The 18,782-nt window shown below is 47.1% G+C and overlaps 1 protein-coding gene across 1 annotated transcript; it reads right to left on the bottom strand.

Annotated features, from left to right (window-relative positions):
• Positions 1 to 1,066: 1,066 nt before the first annotated feature.
• Positions 1,067 to 15,627, bottom strand: LOC143497951 (E3 ubiquitin-protein ligase TRIM35-like). The gene is made up of 6 exons (XM_076993607.1): positions 14,987 to 15,627; positions 14,563 to 14,658; positions 14,222 to 14,452; positions 13,933 to 13,955; positions 13,494 to 13,612; positions 1,067 to 2,657 (listed from the first exon to the last, which is right to left on the bottom strand). The coding sequence occupies exons 1-6, from the start codon at positions 15,389 to 15,391 to the stop codon at positions 2,119 to 2,121; spliced, it is 1,413 nt and encodes a 470-aa protein (XP_076849722.1). The 5' UTR covers positions 15,392 to 15,627; the 3' UTR covers positions 1,067 to 2,118.
• Positions 15,628 to 18,782: the final 3,155 nt, after the last annotated feature.

The following is an 18,782-nucleotide window of genomic DNA, read 5'->3' on the forward strand; positions in this document are numbered from 1 at the left end:
CGCCTGCTTGAGGAATAATGAGATGAGGAGAGACAAGTGATCCATCCTGGCCGGCCACCTCCTGCCTAACCGGATGCCTACACCATGATGGACATTATTACATATTTTTCGGTCTAAATTGACATTATTGCATCTTTTACATTCTGTCTACATTCTGTCTATATTGTTGTTGTTGTCATGGTGACCGGTGTCGGCCAGAGGAGGATGGGTTCCCCCCCTGAGTCTTGGTTCCTCTCAAGGTTTCTTCCTCATGCAAAAACTAGGGAGTTTTTCCTTGCCACTGTCGCCTTTGGCTTGCTCACTGGGGGCTAGGACTCGGCACTTGTAAAGCTGCTTTGTGACAACAACTGTTGTAAAAAGCGCTATATAAATAAAATTTGATTGATTGATTGACCCATCCCCACACACACTCATCCCCACACACACTCATCCCCACACACACTAATCTACACACACACTCACCCCCACATACACTCCCAGCCTCTTGAGCCCTAACTACTGGTGGTGGTGATGGTGGTGTTGGTGATGCTGGTGGTTGTGATGGTGGTGATGGTGATGGTGGTGTTGGTGATGGTGGTGTTGGTGATGATGGTGGTGGTGGAGGTGATGGTGTTGATGGTGCCAAGAGGCCTGAAGTGACTCTTTAATTTGGACAAATTCAGTAGTGTGTCAGATGGCAACTGAGGGTGCGTTTGCTGGTGGACATGTGCTGGGTGACAGTGGTTATCCACTCCACTCACATTTACTTACTCCTGTCTTGAACCCCCAGACAGAGACTGAAGAGAACTACAACATGGCACACCGGAGAACACACAGTGTTGTGGAGCGAGCGTTGGGCATTTGGAAAATCAGTGCCTTCACAAGTCATCAGGGGGGCTTCTGTATTCACCAGCACAAAGCTGTGCCATAATAGTGTATGGGCTATGATTTATAACATTACAGTGCAGTCTGGCATACACGTTCCTGGTGAGGACATTGAGGAAGATGATGATGAGAGAGGAGAAGTTCACATTCCTGTAATCTTACCAGGAATGGGGAGAGAAGGACATTATCAGGCTGGCTTGGAAACACGAATGTAAATGATTAGGGCTGTTTTACTGAAAATAAAATACGGGATACAGTTTTTGGGATATGGGTTTTGTGACCCGTGTTTGTGTGTGTTGTTTCTTAGGAAATGAACAGACTCCAAGGAATTCATTGGGTACAAGTTATGCTTTTCAATGTGTTTAATTTGACTCCACTAATTAAATGCTACAATAATTAGGGAGGGAGGAATAAGGAAGGAGGATTTAAATAAATGAATGAGTTTGATTAGCTTTTTCTTTATACATCAGAGATCAGTAACTTCCATTTTCATTCACTATGGTTACATGGCAAAGTATGTTACCTTGTTCAGTGGGTAACATGATTGGCACAGAAATTGAGGGTCTGGATAACTGAAACTCGGCCATTGAGAGTTGTTGAGCAGGTGGAGGTGGGGTAGGTTACACAGGGGATGCAGGTGGAGGTGGGGTAGGTTACACAGGAGATGCAGGTGGAGGTGGGGTAGGTTAAACAGGGGATGTAGGTGGAGGTGGGGTAGGTTAAACAGGGGATACAGGTGGAGGTGGGGTAGTCGGGGTCAATCTACAGTGGTGTAGTCCTAAAAAAATAATTGAGGGGTCGCGGCGAGTGTAAGTTGTTGAGCGTGAGGGGGGTTAGGGGTAAGTTGTTGACGGGGCGAATGTCCCCCCCGCGTCCCCGCCCCACTACACCCCTGGGTTCAATTTGAGATGATGGAGATTTGCGTTTTAGCCAGCGCTCCATGTTTGTGTGACTGTGTATCAGTATCAGTGATTGTGTTGGTTCTGATTTGACTGGGAGAAATGCCTCTAAAGCAGAAGGTTCTCGTAGCTCTGTAGAGAGAGGAAGAGTGAGCGCACTGAGTGCAGCGTCCAGTACGGAAGTCGGTCTGTCCGACTATCTGTCCGTCTCACAATACTAGATTATTCTTTTAGATAATAAAAAACTTAATTAACTTAAAAAACTTAATTATATTTATAAAGTCAAAAAATCATTTTTTACAGTGTATAATCTAATGTTCATTATAACATGTATGCAGAATAATTCAAGGCAACATTAACTTTGCTGTTCCACTGTTACTGATATCTTTGCTGGTAAGATCCTCATAGGAGAGGAACTGTAATTATAGAATAAAGGGAAAACAGTGTCAGTAAAAGTGTGTGTTATAGTGTGCAGGTGTGAACTGGTTAGAAGATCAGTGAATGTCACTTTCCCCCTGTCCCAGTCCAGCTGAACTCTGACCCTCTGCACTTTCTCTGTAGGTGTGAGGAGGTGACCTGTCTGTCCTGGGCAGCGTGTCCAGTATTTGCCCATTATGTTCAGCAGACCCCACACTGAACTCCAGAACCTCCCTCCCTTTCTCCATTCAGACTCTCTAATTACACCCAGTGCCCATGAATGACTGTCTCCAACATCAACATCCCAGCAGTGTGTCCCTGAGTTAAAGCCCTCAGAGCCCAGGACACACGCACACTCATCAAATCTCTCTGGATTATCAGGAAGCAGTGATTTCTGTAGTCTGTGTTCTACAGTAGTGAGATCATCAGACAGGTGGAGGCGTGGATGTGCAGTGTTGGGGTCCAGAGTAACAGGGTCTGAGGAGAGAGAACAGAATGAATCATCATGTTCTTCATGTGTTTATGTGATGAGGTCACATCTACAGACTGCAGGCCCTTTACTCTGAGTGAAATGCTGCAGTAGGTTGATAAGAGGGAAGTGATGGTGATGTTGTGTGTTCACCACACACCCCTGCAGTACTTGTGTGCTTGTTGTTTTGACACTTGAAATTGTGTCTTTTATTCATTAATATATTTCTACATATCTTGTATTCATTATTTGAGTATCACATGTGACACTTAACTAGTGCAGTGTTACTGTTACACTGAGTGTCACACTGCATGTGTGTATTATTAGTGTGTGTGTACTGAAGTGTGTGTGTGTCCTCATTAGTGGGTGGATACCGTTACAATTCCCCCACTAAAGGGTGCTACTCCCAGAGTGACTAACACCAGTGGACTGTCCCCAGACTGAAGGACGGGACCAGAGGACGAGGACCACAGTGTCCAGACCCCCCAGGAGCAGATCCTCCAGGGAGGAGTCCACCGACGTGCAGGCATGAAAATGGGTCAGGGGTTAAAAAGGTGAGAAGACCGGGGGGCAGGGCATGTGACGTCATGGGGATACGGCGACGGGGGGGGGGGGGGGGGGGGGGGTGGCTGCTGGTGTACGGGCATACAGCGACAGGTGATGCCAAATATTACGGAGCCCGTAAGGTGACATCATGTAAAAAATATAATAACGCGTGGCCACGACTTGCTAACGCATGCGAACAAGATAATTAAGTATTACTTTTGTAAAACGTACTTTTACGGGACCAGTACTCTTACCGGTTCTCGGGCTGTGGGTCAATCCAGGTGGCGATTTCGGTAGCGAGATAAGTGGGGAAATATAACAGGGGGACTGCAGAATGGATTTCAACGTATCTCACTTTAATCAAGAACAACTGGGAGGCTAGTAGTAGTGGCTACCGGCTAGTCCGGGTCTCCGTCCTCTCTCTCCCGCTCACACACTTGTCCAACCCTCTCTCTCTAACTCCTCCCACTTCAACGTCACTCTAACTCCCCTCTAGAGGCTACAAGGCACTCTACAAATGTATGAACATATAGAACAGGTTACATCATACCATTATTGCTCTTACATATACTCCCTTTCCTAACAAGAAATGTCCACATTTCTGCACTGAAAGTGTTGAGAAAACAAATGGTAAGAGCAAGAAAAAAAAAAGAAAGAAAAAAAAATAACAATACCAACAGCATACGTCCATATAAACAAAACACAGAGCAATACAAAGTACATTCTGAACAAAATGAGTCCCACTGCTGCAGGATGTCAGCAGGAACAATCCAGTGTGTGAACTGATGTACAATCAGTACAGTTCATAGTCTTTGAGGTGCGCCGGAGTTCTGCGCCGGCGGCGAAGGGGGCCACTAGTGTGCATGGCTAGGTTTGGGGAGGGAGTGAGTGTGCCATGTGGGCTGTGAGTGGCAGGGGGTTGCTCAGGAGGGACAGGAACCGAGTGAGTGTGTTGAGGGGTAGCAGAAGGAACAGGCGAGCGGGGAGTGCATGGCAAGTGGGCAGGGGATGAGTCCTGTGCACTAGTACCCTGACTGGCAAGGTGTGACAAATTTTCGGGGCCTGCAGACAGAGTTGGGGGCGGGGCAGCTGAAGGTACATCAGGCCATATAGGACAGTATAAGGGGCCGGATGAAATACCAGACCTAGGCTGTGGAATTCGAACCTTCGCATCGTGTGAGCTAGAGAAAAACGGTTTGAGCCGGTTGTAGTGCAGCACTTTGGGTTTGCTCAAAGGGCGGGACAAATCGCGAACCCGGAAGTCAACAGGTAAGGACTGATCCTCTGGAGCCACAGTATCCAAAACCTCAAAGGGGCCAATCCAGCGCGGAGCGAGTTTGTTATTGCGATTGGCTGGGTCATCGACTAATACTAGATCGCCTGGTCTGTACGGGTTGTATTTCAAACGACGGTCATAGTATTTCCGCTGCCGTTCTTGAGCTTGGTTCCTGAAAGCGGTGGCTGATTTGTACGCATCCCTAAGCCTAGCCCGTAAGGAAGCAGCGTATGCACCTGGTGTTACCGACGTTCTGGACGATGACGACTCAGATGTAGTAAGCAAGGTGTCTACAGGAACACGCGCTTCGCGTCCATGGGCTAGGTAGAAAGGTGTGAATTTCGTACTGGTGTGAACCGTAGTATTGTAGGCCAGTGCAACTTGAGGGAGATGATCATCCCACTCACATCCTAGGTCAAATAGGTATTTAGAGAGCTCATCTTTGAGGGTACGATTGTATCGTTCAACGGCCCCATCACATTGCGCGTGGTAAGGTGAAGTCCGCAGTTTCTGTATTCCCATGAGAGTACAGAGGTGCTTAATAAGATCTGACTCAAATTGCCGGCCCTGATCTGAGTGAAGAGACTCAGGGACGCCATGCTGAGGAATGAATTGTTCAAAAATGCACTGAGCCACCGAAACAGCTGTTTGAGTCCTCAAAGGGTAAAGGTTAACAAATTTAGTGTACAGATCCATCAGGACCAGTACATAACGGTTTCCCTTGGCTGACATGGGCAGTTCCGTGATGTCAGCAGCCACTATCTCCAGGGGTCTACCTGGTGAAATTGACACAAGTGGGGCCTGAGGACGAGGGACAGGAGAGCATCGGGCCTGGCAAGCAGCACACTGACGACAGTGCTGGTGAATGTCTGAGGACATGTAAGGCCAGTAGAAGGAGCGTAAAGCTCTATCAAGTGTTTTAGCTGGCCCATAATGTCCCGCTGCAGGGTGGCCATGTGAATAGTGTAATACCTGGGGAACTAGGGAGTGAGGTATGACCACCTGCTGGATGGCAGACCGAGACGATGGGTGGTGTGTACGCCTGCATAAGAGACCATCTTGTACCATGAGGCGAGGGAACTGAGACCACATTTTATGCAGGAATGGAGATGTTTTCCGAAGCTTCCACAGTGGTGGACGCCGGCCATGGTCTAACCAGTCTAGGACTGTAGCTATGTCAGGGTCGCTCCGCTGTTTTGTGGACAGATCCCAATCTGTCTGGATATGAACCAGGTTTGTCGATGTGTATGGTGAGGCTGGGATCTCAGAATGGCCGTCCGAACCCTGAGCCAACGTCTGTGTAACACAGCCTGGGACTGTCTGCGTTGCTATTGAAACCATCAGGGGCTTGGGGGATTCGACTGGGTATTCAGGCGGGCGACGGGACATGGCATCTGCATTGAGATGTTTAGCACCATCACGGTGCACTATAGTCCAGTCGTGAAGGTCCAGTTCAACTGCCCAACGTGCACGCCTACCAGTGTGGTCCAGATCAAGAGGGAGCTTCTTGAGACCCACTAATGGCTTGTGGTCCGTGATGATAGTGAATGGATGGAATGCCAAGTAATGGCGAAAATGACGAACAGACCAAACAATGGCATACAGCTCACGGTCAAATGTTGACCACTTTCTTTCTGAAGCGGAGAGGGTATGACTAGCAAAAGCAACAGCATGCTCTTTACCATTTACCCTTTGAGACAGCACACTGCCGATAGCGTGTGAAGATGCGTCCGTGTACAGCAGGAAAGGAGCTGATAAGTTGGGGAAGGCCAAGACAGGCGGTGACGTTAGAGCTTGTTTCAGGGTCTCGAAAGCATCATTGGTGGTAGAAGACCATTCAAAGACCACGCCTTTGTGTGTAAGGCGATGAAGTGGTTCGGCAATATGAGAAAACTGCCTAATAAATCGCCTATAGTAAGAGCAGAGGCCTAAGAAGGCTCTCACCTCAGTGGCTGATTGGGGCACAGGCCATGTAGAAACCTTTTCGATGTTAGCCGGATCAGGCTGGATCCCAGCACTGGAAATGTGATGGCCTAAGAATGTGACGGATGAGCGAGCTAGGTGGCACTTGGAAGGCTTCAATTTAAGACCGGCGGCGCGAAAGCGCTGGAAAACCTCCTTCAAATGCTGAAGATGCTGGGAAAAATCTGTGCTATACACAATAATGTCGTCGAGGTAGATCAAACAGATGTCCCAGTGAAGGCCACGGAGAACCAGTTCCATCAAACGCTGGAAACTCGGCGGGGCGTTTGAAATGCCCATCGGCATCATCCTGAAGTGGAACAAGCCAGAACCCGTGGAGAATGCAGTTTTCTCCTTGTCTCGTGGATGGAGTGGAATTTGCCAGTAACCAGCAGTAAGATCAATGGTGCTGAATATTTGGGCACCAGCTAGCCTGTCTAACGTGTCATCGACACGAGGAAGTGGGTGTGAGTCCTTGACTGTCAGTGCGTTAAGTCTACGATAGTCTACGCAAAAACGATGGGTGCCATCTTTTTTTCGGACAAGCACCACTGGTGCTGACCATGGACTATGTGACTCTTCAATAATACCATGCTCCAAGAGCTTGTCTATCTCCGTTTTCAGCAAAACTTGCGTGGCTGGAGATGTGCGGTAGGGTCGTAACTTAATCGGTTTTTCTGCACCCGTATCAATGCAATGGTGGACCAGGTCTGTCCGGCCGTAATCATAAGGATGCGAACTGAAAATGTCAGCAAAATCGCTCAACATGCCCTTGAGGTGTGGTATTTCATCCGGAGAGAGGCACGTGTCCGACAGGTCAATAATGGGTGCCGGAGCACTAGCTGTGTCACATGTATTAACAGCTGACACCAGTGTGTATTCATCATGAAAGCGGCCTGAGACCGAAAAAACTTGGCCCAGGGGGCATCCTCCAGTTAGCGAAATGGGGTCTGATGTGGGATTTACTACCCTAACCAATCCCTGTCCATCACGGATCGTGGTCAGTGTCCTAGCGACTGCTAAGGATGAGGCTGGAGGAGGCTGTGGCTCGACAATACCTACATACGAGGTAGGACCAGGTATCGTGGCCATACATCCATTAACAGAGACAGGTATTACCATCTCCGCCAAAGGGGGAATTGTGACAGGGGAGGCAGTGACAGCAGCACATTGTACTGGGACCAGGTGTTGCATGGAGACAAAAGGCACAGTGGTGTCTTCGAGTTGTATATGTGCATGAGAAATTGATAGGGTCACATTGTGTTGTGTCAGAAAGTCCCAACCTAGAATCACTGGGTGACTAGAGGATCGTACAATGTGAAACACATGGGAAAGGGTTATATCACCAATGCGCACAGGGGCAGTAAGGCAACCTAGTACGTCTAACAAATGACCTGTGACTGAGGAGGCTAGGATAAAGGACTTCGTAACAGGTTGGGAAGCCAGAGCAGGTATCACTTTGCGGCACTCATCAGTAATCAAGGAAAGGCCAGAGCCCGTGTCAATAAGTGCGTGCTGTTCAGAGCCAAAAAGTGAAATTGAAATGTAGGGAGTTGGAGATGTATCTATATCAGACTGTACAACATGAGAAGGGACCTTTGGGGTACAATAAGCTGACATTTGGTCCGCAATGCCAGCTTCTAGTAGTTTCCCTGACCATCGGCACGGGACGAATTGTCAGACGTATGTGGTGTGGAAAAGTGAACACGCCGTGAGGGGGAATAATGATGCGGGCGGTGTGGCCTGTCATGTGATGCTGGGGGTGGAGAGGGGGGGGTGGAGGGCCGTGTGTACATGTATGGTGAGGCAGGTGATGGAGAACGGGCATACCGGGGCCTAGAGCTCCGTGGCGTGTGTGAGTAGTAAGGAGATGAGTGTGAATGGCTTCCAGGTGACAGAGAGCGACCAGAGTACCTGTCACGGCGAAACCTGGGAGGGGAGCCGTCATCCCTCACAGGTTGCCGGTTATACGCATCTTGACGGTCAGATGGAGACTGGCGAGGTCGTCCAGGGGCAGCCGAGTTGGTATCATGGGTAGAAACGCGCTGGTCATCATCCTGGAGAGTCCAGCTGGATGAACGTGGTCTGTGTCGAGGAGGTGGGGATCCATCAGTGTAAGGTCGACGCCCTCTATTGTAATGACGTGATGATGTGGCACAACAGTCAACACAGTCATGCTGTTGAAGGTCGCCCCGGTCTCGATGGCATCCGCTTGTGCATGCGTGTGCAGCCATATAGCCTGAAGGGTATGCAGCACGAGCACAGCCTGGTAGGCCACGTTGGACATGGTGCGCGAGGTGGTCAAATCTCTTCTCTGAGTGTTGCAGATGCGTTTGTGTCAAGGCGTGCAGTTCCGTTCTGAGGTCAGCAATAGCAGCTGTTAATTCAGCTACTGCAGAGGGTGACATGGCACCAGGTTGTGGAGTTACAGTCACTGGCATCACAGGTGTGTGTGCTGCTACTGACAGAGCTAACTGTGCTCGTTCACACTGAGTCGCCACTTTCAGTGCAGCTTCCAAAGTAACTGCACCATGCTCGTGGATCTTAAGTTGTAATGAGGGATCTAACCCAGTCACAAAACGCCGGAACACCTCACAGTTCTGTGCCTCTGGGCCGTAGCATGGAAAAGCATCCGCCACTAAGTTTTTTAGGTCCGCAGCATATACTTCTAGGGGCTCCTGTGGTTTGCGAGGGCGAGCATTTAAGTGTGTCTGAAAGGTGGCCAAAAATTGTGTCTGTCCAAAAACCGCATTCAACTTCGCTTTAGCTTGATCATAATCAAACTTCACCTGTTCAGGCAAACTTAGCCAGTATGCGAATGCAGGACCACTAAGTCTCGCAGCTAGTAATTTCGCTTTCTCCAAATGAGCAGTTGAAACTTCCAATGCTACTTCGAAACGCTGAATCCACGAACTGAATGGCTCTAGGGATTCACCGGTAAAGGGAGCAGGCAGTTCAATACGGAACGGAACACGTGCGTGAACTGTCTCGGCTGAGACTGGCGCTGCAAGAGGCTGCAGGGAGGGAGCAGGTTGCTCTTCGTCCGCCATTTCACGTCCAGGAAAGCACAAAACAAGCGGCACGTAGCAAAACTCAACCAGTCGACTAAAAGTGCGAGTTAATACAACGCAATCCAAGTCTCCCCAAAAATGAAAAATAGCGCTGTTTTGTTAGCGAAGAAGGCGAGTAGTGAGAGAAAAGAAAAAAAAAAAATCGCCAACCACCGCTGCTACCAGTGTAAAACGTACTTTTACGGGACCAGTACTCTTACCGGTTCTCGGGCTGTGGGTCAATCCAGGTGGCGATTTCGGTAGCGAGATAAGTGGGGAAATATAACAGGGGGACTGCAGAATGGATTTCAACGTATCTCACTTTAATCAAGAACAACTGGGAGGCTAGTAGTAGTGGCTACCGGCTAGTCCGGGTCTCCGTCCTCTCTCTCCCGCTCACACACTTGTCCAACCCTCTCTCTCTAACTCCTCCCACTTCAACGTCACTCTAACTCCCCTCTAGAGGCTACAAGGCACTCTACAAATGTATGAACATATAGAACAGGTTACATCATACCATTATTGCTCTTACACTTTATATAAAGCCAGGTTTACCTTCATTGGGCAGTCAGTTCGCGAACATCCCTGGGAAAAATAAACTTTGTTGCCGCGTGTGAAAGGCGACATTAGTATCTCGTTCCCACGCGTTAATAAGTCGTGGCCACGCGTTATTATTTTTTACATGATGTCACCTTACGGGCTCCGTAAAATATAGTAAAATCCATTAAAATTTTTTTTTGACTGTCTTGTCAGTGGATTCAATATACGAGCCAGATCCGTAAATGCGAGAAGCTGTTTTCGCCATTCCGGATGGCTTAGTCAAAACCCTTACGTCTTAATGAACCAATAAATACGGCGAAAATGAGTGTAAAAATACCACGGTTCACGTGTTTTTATTTTCTAACATGGGCTAAAGCACAGGGTAGACTCAAACGACAAGCGTTTACAACTTCATCTTCAACCTTTTCAGCCCTGGCGCGAATGTTATCCTCACACGTCCCTGGATTCACCAGTTACAACTACAGACACACTAGAAAAAAAATCTTGTTTCTCATTTTATGTCGCCGTTAACTACACGGGGTTGACGCGAACTTAGTATGCCCATCTACCTATTTATCACAAGAGCTTGAGGCTTTTTCTGACAGTGTTCAACGCTGTAGCGAACGGCAGTAACTTTGTTTTACCGCAAAATATGCAAACGATTGAAACCATTAATAACCCAATTAAATCCACTGGGAAATGTACGATCTGGTAAATGTAGTGGTAAATGTACGCTCTTCTGACTTGTCCGCGGTGTAGCACTAGGTCCTACTTCTCGTCCTGCTTAGCAGTAAATGAATAACATGAACGTTCGTATGATTGAACGCTATTTGGCCTCCATGAAGGTTCTGGGCGGAAACTGCTGGAATTGCCGATTTCGGAAGTGCTCTGTTTGCTTATTAAGTCAATATGATAATTAAAATATATACATATAAACTCCCGACCCCCGACCCCCCCCCCCCCCCCCAAAAAAAAAAACTCCTCGGATCTACACGATTCACGTAGGTCACCCTTTTCGACTTCAAAACGGCGAATTTCGCCGAAAGGTGACAGATTTTCATGCCTGGACGTGCCACAACTACAACACCCTCACCAGGACAACAAGGGGCGACACACACAACAACAAGGACAGACACAGTGACACAGAAAGACAGACACAGTGATGCGGAGACAACAACACCAAGGAAAACTCAGGTACTGACACAAACATGGTGTCAGGGACACAGACAGGGACAGGGACAGACACTAAGATGGTGACAGGGATACACACCGACAGGGACAGACAAACAGACAAGGGAGGGTCCTGGCTGACATGCAGGGAACCTGCTGGTCCCTGGGGGGGCGCCGACCCATAGAGGCTGGAGCAGGGGGTGTCTGCTTGGGCTCAGCTGGACTCTGGGCTGTGGGGAGGTGGAGATGTGTCTGGGTGTTTGGAGTGGTGTGTTCTGGTCCTGGAACAGTGTGGATGTAGAACCTCCTCCACCTCCATCTCTGACTCAGCACTGCTAGGAACTTCACAACCACACTCCTCTGAACACTACGACTCCTCTTAATAGGATGGAGGATTGATGGAGGATTGTGGGAAGCCCCTTAGCCTGGAGTCTCAAGGACCCACGTCCCACTTCATACAGCCCTATAGGGTCAGACTCAGAGTGATGGGGTGTGGGTGGTGTGTAGAGGTGGAGAATGGGTGGTGTGTAGAAGGGGAGAGTGGGTGGTGTGTAGAGTGGGTGGTGTGTAGACGGGGAGAGTGGGTGGTGTGTAGAGGTGGAGTGTGGGTGGTGTGTAGAAGGGGAGAGTGGGTGGTGTAGAGGTGGAGAGTGGGTGGTGTGTAGAAGGGGAGAGTGGGTGGTGTGTAGAGTGGGTGGTGTGTAGAGGGGGAGAGTGGGTGGTGTAGAGGTGGAGAGTGGGTGGTGTGTAAAGGTGGAGAGTGGGTGGTGTAGAGGTGGAGAGTGGGTGGTGTGTAGAGGTGGAGAGTGGGTGGTGTGTAGAGGTGGAGAGTGGGTGGTGTAGAGGTGGAGAGTGGGTGGTGTGTAAAGGTGGAGAGTGGGTGGTGTAGAGGTGGAGAGTGGGTGGTGTGTAGAGGTGGAGAGTGGGTGGTGTGTAGAGGGGAGAGTGGGTGGTGTGTAGAGGTGGAGAGTGGGTGATGTAGAGGGGAGAGTGGATGATGTGTAGAGGTGGAGAGTGGGTGGTGTGTAGAGGGGAGAGTGGATGGTGTGTAGAGGTGGAGAGTGGGTGGTGTGTAGAGGTGAAGAGAGGGTGATGTGTAGAGGTGGAGAGTGGGTGGTGTGTAGGGGTGGAGAGTGGGTGGTGTGTAGAGGGGAGAGTGGGTGGTGTAGAGGTGGAGAGTGGGTGGTGTGTAGAGGTGGAGAGTGGGTGGTGTAGAGGTGGAGAGTGGGTGGTGTGTAAAGGTGGAGAGTGGGTGGTGTAGAGGTGGAGAGTGGGTGGTGTGTAGAGGTGGAGAGTGGGTGGTGTAGAGGTGGAGAGTGGGTGGTGTGTAGAGGTGGAGAGTGGGTGGTGTGTAGAGGGGAGAGTGGGTGGTGTGTAGAGGTGGAGAGTGGGTGGTGTAGAGGTGGAGAGTGGGTGGTGTGTAGAGGTGGAGAGTGGGTGGTGTGTAGAGGTGGAGAGTGGGTGGTGTGTAGAGGTGAAGAGTAGATGATGTGTAGAGGTGGAGAGTGGGTGGTGTGTAGAGGTGGAGAGTGGGTGGTGTAGAGGTGGAGAGTGGGTGGTGTAGAGGTGGTGAGTGGGTGGTGTGTAGAGGTGGAGAGTGGGTGGTGTGTAGAGGTGGAGAGTGGGTGGTGTGTAGAGGGGGAGAGTGGGTGGTGTGTAGAGGTGGAGAGTGGGTGGATGTGTAGAGGGTGAGAGTGGGTGGTGTAGAGGTGGAGAGTGGGTGGTGTGTAGAGGTGGAGAGTGGGTGGTGTAGAGGTGGAGAGTGGGTGGTGTAGAGGTGGTGAGTGGGTGGTGTGTAGAGGTGGAGAGTGGGTGGTGTGTAGAGGTGGAGAGTGGGTGGTGTGTAGAGGTGGAGAGTGGGTGGTGTAGAGGTGGAGAGTGGGTGGTGTGTAGAGGTGGAGAGTGGGTGGTGTGTAGAGGGGGAGAGTGGGTGGTGTGTAGAGGTGGAGAGTGGGTGGTGTGTAGAGGGGGAGAGTGGGTGGTGTAGAGGTGGAGAGTGGGTGGTGTGTAGAGGTGGAGAGTGGGTGGTGTGTAGAGGTGGAGAGTGGGTGGTGTGTAGAGGTGGAGAGTGGGTGGTGTAGAGGTGGAGAGTGGGTGGTGTAGATCTCCTCATGGACTGACTGTCTCTCCTCAGACCAGCAGTCAACTGGTCGTCCCCCTCACTGTTTATACTAATACAGCCTTTAATACTGGAATAGTTCATTTACCAAACACACAATGTTAATGTTTCTCTCTCTATAGAGTTCTAATTGTGAGGAGAACAGAATTACTCTAATTAATCAAAGAACACTAAAACTCACAGTACTGGAGAATCTTCTGCATTCTCTCCCAGACTCTGAACTTCAGGTTGGAAAGATGTTTTGCTACATTGATCAGAGCTCCTGACACCTTCTCGTGTTGTTTTGGGGTGTGATGAACTCTGGAAGTGTATAAAGCTGTATTATCATAATATTTTATCATATATCATATTCAAATTATTTAACATTTAAATTAACACGTGAAAAAAATTTCACATGAAATGTACAAAGTTGTATTATTATCTTTCATTATACATATCAGTGTATCTAACCACGTTTTGCACATAATCAGTATCAATGTATTCATATTTTCTTAAATACCATCTTCATATATCATGTTTCTGAAATAACAGAGACCACATACTGAAGATTTTAATGTATGAGAACAATTTCACAAACACAATGTATAACAATATATCAAACAGAAATAATAATCATTTACTGTTTCAGAGTGGACGACACGTTCTGAGAAGAAAACAGAGGAACAAACACAGAAATTGAAATCAAATTTTAGTCATTTTGTTTATATGAGGGTCAAACATGCATCTTCCTTATATGATAACATCAATGTGTCTAAAGACCCTTGCACGCACACACACGCACACACACGCATGCACACACACAAACTAAAACAAATGTCAAAACATTTCACTTATGCATTTGTGTGTGTGTGTGTGTGTGTGTGTGTGTGTGAGAGAGATAGAGAGAGAGACAGACTGAGTGATTCTTACTAGTAAGAACGGGATGTTCTCAGCTTCCATCTCCTTCTCTGTGTTTCTGATTTGATCTGAAAGAGATGCTATTTCTCCACTCATCTCTTCAATCTTCCTCCTCATCATGTGACTCTTCTGCTCCTCTTCCTCCTTCAGTGCAGCTATTCTTGCTGCTTCTTCATCTCTTAGAAACTGGTGGATCTTCTCAAACTCCTCCTTTATCTGCCTCTCTGTGTGCTGGGCCTGATACTGGAATGGGAGATGATGAGGAAATATAAACTGTCTAAATATGTGTGTTTCATTATGGTGTACGTGGACAGTGATCAAAGCAGCATTCATAACTTAGAGTGACCTTTCACCTTAATGTGTGCTGCTGTTTTCTCACAGACTTGTTTATGTTCCTCTAAGACCTTCAGATGCTGCTGTAGAGGCTCCAGTGAGGTCTTGAGTTTGTTCTGTAAAATACGGGTTTAGTAGAGGACAGTGTGAGTCTTACAGGACTCATCACTGTATCTGTATAGATGTGCTGGAGATTACAGAGATTATAATGACTGAACACAATGGCATGATTACTATGATGCCTTGGATATGTTTGATATTTTGTAGCAGGTTGTATATCAATATTGTATTTATATTAAGTTTCACTGGGAATGACGCTCTGATTTACATGTCGGAAATCTCATCAGCTGACAAATTTAACCTAGACTGTCGAACATATATTTCAAGATAATCTTAAATATTGGAAAAACATTACAGTAAAAAACATTAGTGTACATTTCATACCTTAAAGTCAGACACAGCTTCATCTAATGGACAGCATTCATGGTTTTTGTGTTTCTTTGAAATCTGACACACCAAACACACAGGCTGCCGGTCCTCCAGACAGAAGACTTTGAGTTTCTCATTGTGCAGACTGCAGAGAACCTCAGACCCTGCTGAAGATCTCTGACTCCTGCTCGCTAGAAAAGCCTCACACAAGTTCTTTAGGACAAGATTACAGGGAGGTTCGCCTCTTGAAGATCTTTTCCTACAAACTGGACATTCTTGAGATCCCTTGGTTTCCCAGAACTGCTGCAGACAGGTTTTACACACACTGTGGCTACATGACAGTACAACAGGATCCCTGAAGATGTCACAGCACACAGGACATGAAAACTCTTCTTCTGACAGAGTGTTTGTAGCAGCCATTTCCTCCAACAGCTGCTGTGCTGTTTCTCTGTAATGTCTCCTTCTGTACAAACTTCACTTTCACTTTTAGATCTTCTGTAATAATCACAGTAGCACAGGAGAGAATCAGTCACTGTAGTCCTTTATCCAGCTGAGGGAGTTTAGACTCCTTTCAGAAATAAGGCTGAAAGAAGTAAATACCAGAGTTAAGATGTTCTCATTATATTTATAACTCACCTTAACACAGAATTAATAAAGACTAGTGTGTCACTCAGGTTTACTTCCTCAAAGCTCAAAGGTGTGTACAGGGAGGAGGAGCTTTTGTAAAGAAATAAAGGAGTTGAAAAAGTGTGATTTCTCCACCAGATGGAGCCAGTTTACTATCAAGTACCTGAATCAGGGAAACATGCACTAATTCAACTTCTGGTTTTAATATTTATTCATTAAACAGGAGTGCAGCAAAACATTTGAAGTAAATATTTACATAATTATGAGATCATGATTTAAATTTTTTTGAACACATAAAAAAAAAATTATAGGTTAAGCAATGATAAGTTCTTTAAAAAAAAGTAGTTAATTGTCACGGTAGGTCAGCCTGGACGCCACCAGAGGGCGCATACACACACTCCCCTCTCCCCTCACACACACACCCACAACCAGACGGAGCGCACCCTCTCAGTCTCGGTCACTCCTACCTTCCCAATCACCGGAGTACTGACACCTGTCACATAATCAGGTGGTGGTGTATTTATTCCCACAGGTCGCACTGTCCAGTGCTGCGCATTCAGCCTGCTACCTCGCCTCGCACCGTGGGAGAGACCTGGGGCCTCATGTACGAACGGTGCGTACGCACAAAAACATTGTGTACGCTATGTTTCACGCAAACGGTCAGATGTACGAAATGTGATTTGAACGTGAGAAAGTGCGTAAACCTACGACACCTTCACCTCTAGCGTACGCATGTTTCTAATGTGTTTTCGTCAATTAGCGACACTTAGAGGTGATGCATTGAAATTACAACTATTAAGATATCCTTCACGCACACTTTGTAGTAAGCCCTTACTGGGTAAAATAAAGTAAATTAATCAGAAAATTAAACAGTAAATTAATCAGACAATTTCACTGCCTTACTGAAATAATCATTCAACGTGTTTCCACTTAGCCTAGATTATATAAACATGCATTAAATGTTGCGCTGGAGTTCTTGGGTATGGCAGCATTGGTATTACTGGAAGATATCGCTAAAGGCCGAATTCGCCGAGAGCGCGTTTTCCGTGACCATTATGATTCTTTAGCCCATGATGATGACTGGCTTATAAGCCGTTTCAGATTTCCAAGAACTGTCCTCTTGTGTTGAGTTGGGTCCAGTTTTGGAGAGAGAAACGCGAGGAGTTGAGCATTGCCAGCGACAACGCTCGGCTTCCTGGTGCCTGGCTCGTTTCAAAGAGAACTGACAGACCGGTCGGGGATGTCCCAGTCATCTTTGAGCCGGGCCATGCCAGCTGTTTTGGATGGGATCATCTGCATGTCAGCTAGTTATATAAAGTTCCCATTAAGGAGCGGTTGACCAGGCAGACATTAAAGTGCAATTTGCAGCGATAATGCAACCCTAATATATTTGGAGCGATCGACTGCACATACATTTCTATGAAGGCACCATTTAATGAGGAATTTGCTTATCTAAATAAAAAGCACTTTAATTCCATAAACGTGCAAATAATCTGTGATGTAAAAACATACTAATGTAGTGGCACGTTGGCCTGGGTCAACCCAATGATTAGTACATCCTTACAAACTGCATGGTTGGGATAAGATTACAAGCTATCAGAGTGTGTGACGGGTGGCTACTTGGTAAGCAACAAAATGTAAGCATTTAAATAAAAGCATTTGACATTTCCAGCTTAGAATAATTCATTTTAAACATGGGTAATTGTTAAATTACTTAGGAAACAGCGGCTACGCACTCAAGACGTGGCTGATGACCCTTTGTAATCCACAGACTGACCGGGAGCGGAGATACAATTCTCTCCATTCTCACACCCGGTCAGTCGTGGAGAGGGCGATTGGGCAGCTGAAAAGCCGGTGGCGCTGGCATGTGGGGTCCTGCACACAGGTATGTTGCGCACAGGTATGCCGTGCCATTGTTAGAGGTGGTGGAGCAACCAGTGGACCCAGAGTCAGGACAAATTAATGCGCAGCCAAATTTTAACCAAGTCTTTTATTGAGTCGCTGATGCTAGTGAGCGCATCACTGATATTTTTAGGTGCATTATATTATTCTGCCAGTGTGCATTATTCTGACCCCACAACATTTAAAGCTTCACACACGCTATCCCACTCAGACCTTTTGCGCTTTGCCGTAATGCCACAACGTGCCAAACAAACATTTTTTCCGCACCTCTACCTCATTCAGGAACATCTCTACTTTCACATTCGGTGAAGTTCCTCTTTTTTCCCCGTTTAGACATGGTTTGTGATAGACCAGAGAGCAAACTTCTCCGGTGCAGGGCAAATTTAAATAAATTTTCATATTTATAGGGGGGCGTGTCACCGTGTGCGCTCAATTCCACGTTGATTGGGATGTACAAAAGAAATGTGCGTGGATTCCGGCGTACGCACAGTTTGATACATCCGGATTTTTTTATGCGTACACCATTTTCTGGATTTGTACGTACGCCAATAAGAAATCCACACAAGTCTTTGTACATGAGGCCCCTGCTCTGTGAACAAGCTAGTTAAAAGCTCCGCTATTATTCTCGTTCCATTACTATTTTCTTCGTTTACATTTCTGTTCGTGTCAGTTCTGCCGTGTGGCCTGAGTTTTTCTGTTAAAGCATTATGGATAATAAAACCAGTCATTTTACCAGATTAAAATTTTCATTGTACTCATAAATAAATAAAAAATTGAGCAGTGATGAGTTCTTTCAAAAAGTAGTTCATTTATTGAAGTTCATGTATTAGTAATTGAGAGGTTATTTATTGATTATATATGTTTGATACCCTCTTTTTGTTTGATTATATGGACCACTTCTCGTGCATCCTATCTAGGAGAGATGAGAAAAAAACACCCCAGAGGAACAAGACGTGGTGTTATGATATAGAGCCTGAGACTTAGTGTCATTTACCAAAGTATATGCAGGGTATATCAACTGTGGAGAACTGTAAGAAGGCTGTGTGAAGGTAATATTGAGTAATAGAGTAATGTTACGGTGACAGCCCCGGACCATTCCCTGTGGACGTGTCGCTACGTTGTCTGCGTGTCGTTATGTCCATGTATGTAGTTCCGTGGGTGTGGGTTGTTTGTGAGTGTGTTCGTAGTTTCACCTGTGCCTTGTCTCGAGATCACGAGGGTATGTGTTGACTGTCTATTTAATGTGAGTTCGCGCAGTGTCCTGTGCTCATATTTGAGTGTT

The sequence above is a fragment of the Brachyhypopomus gauderio genome, unplaced genomic scaffold, assembly GCF_052324685.1.
Source record: "Brachyhypopomus gauderio isolate BG-103 unplaced genomic scaffold, BGAUD_0.2 sc117, whole genome shotgun sequence".
Lineage (NCBI taxonomy): Eukaryota > Metazoa > Chordata > Actinopteri > Gymnotiformes > Hypopomidae > Brachyhypopomus > Brachyhypopomus gauderio.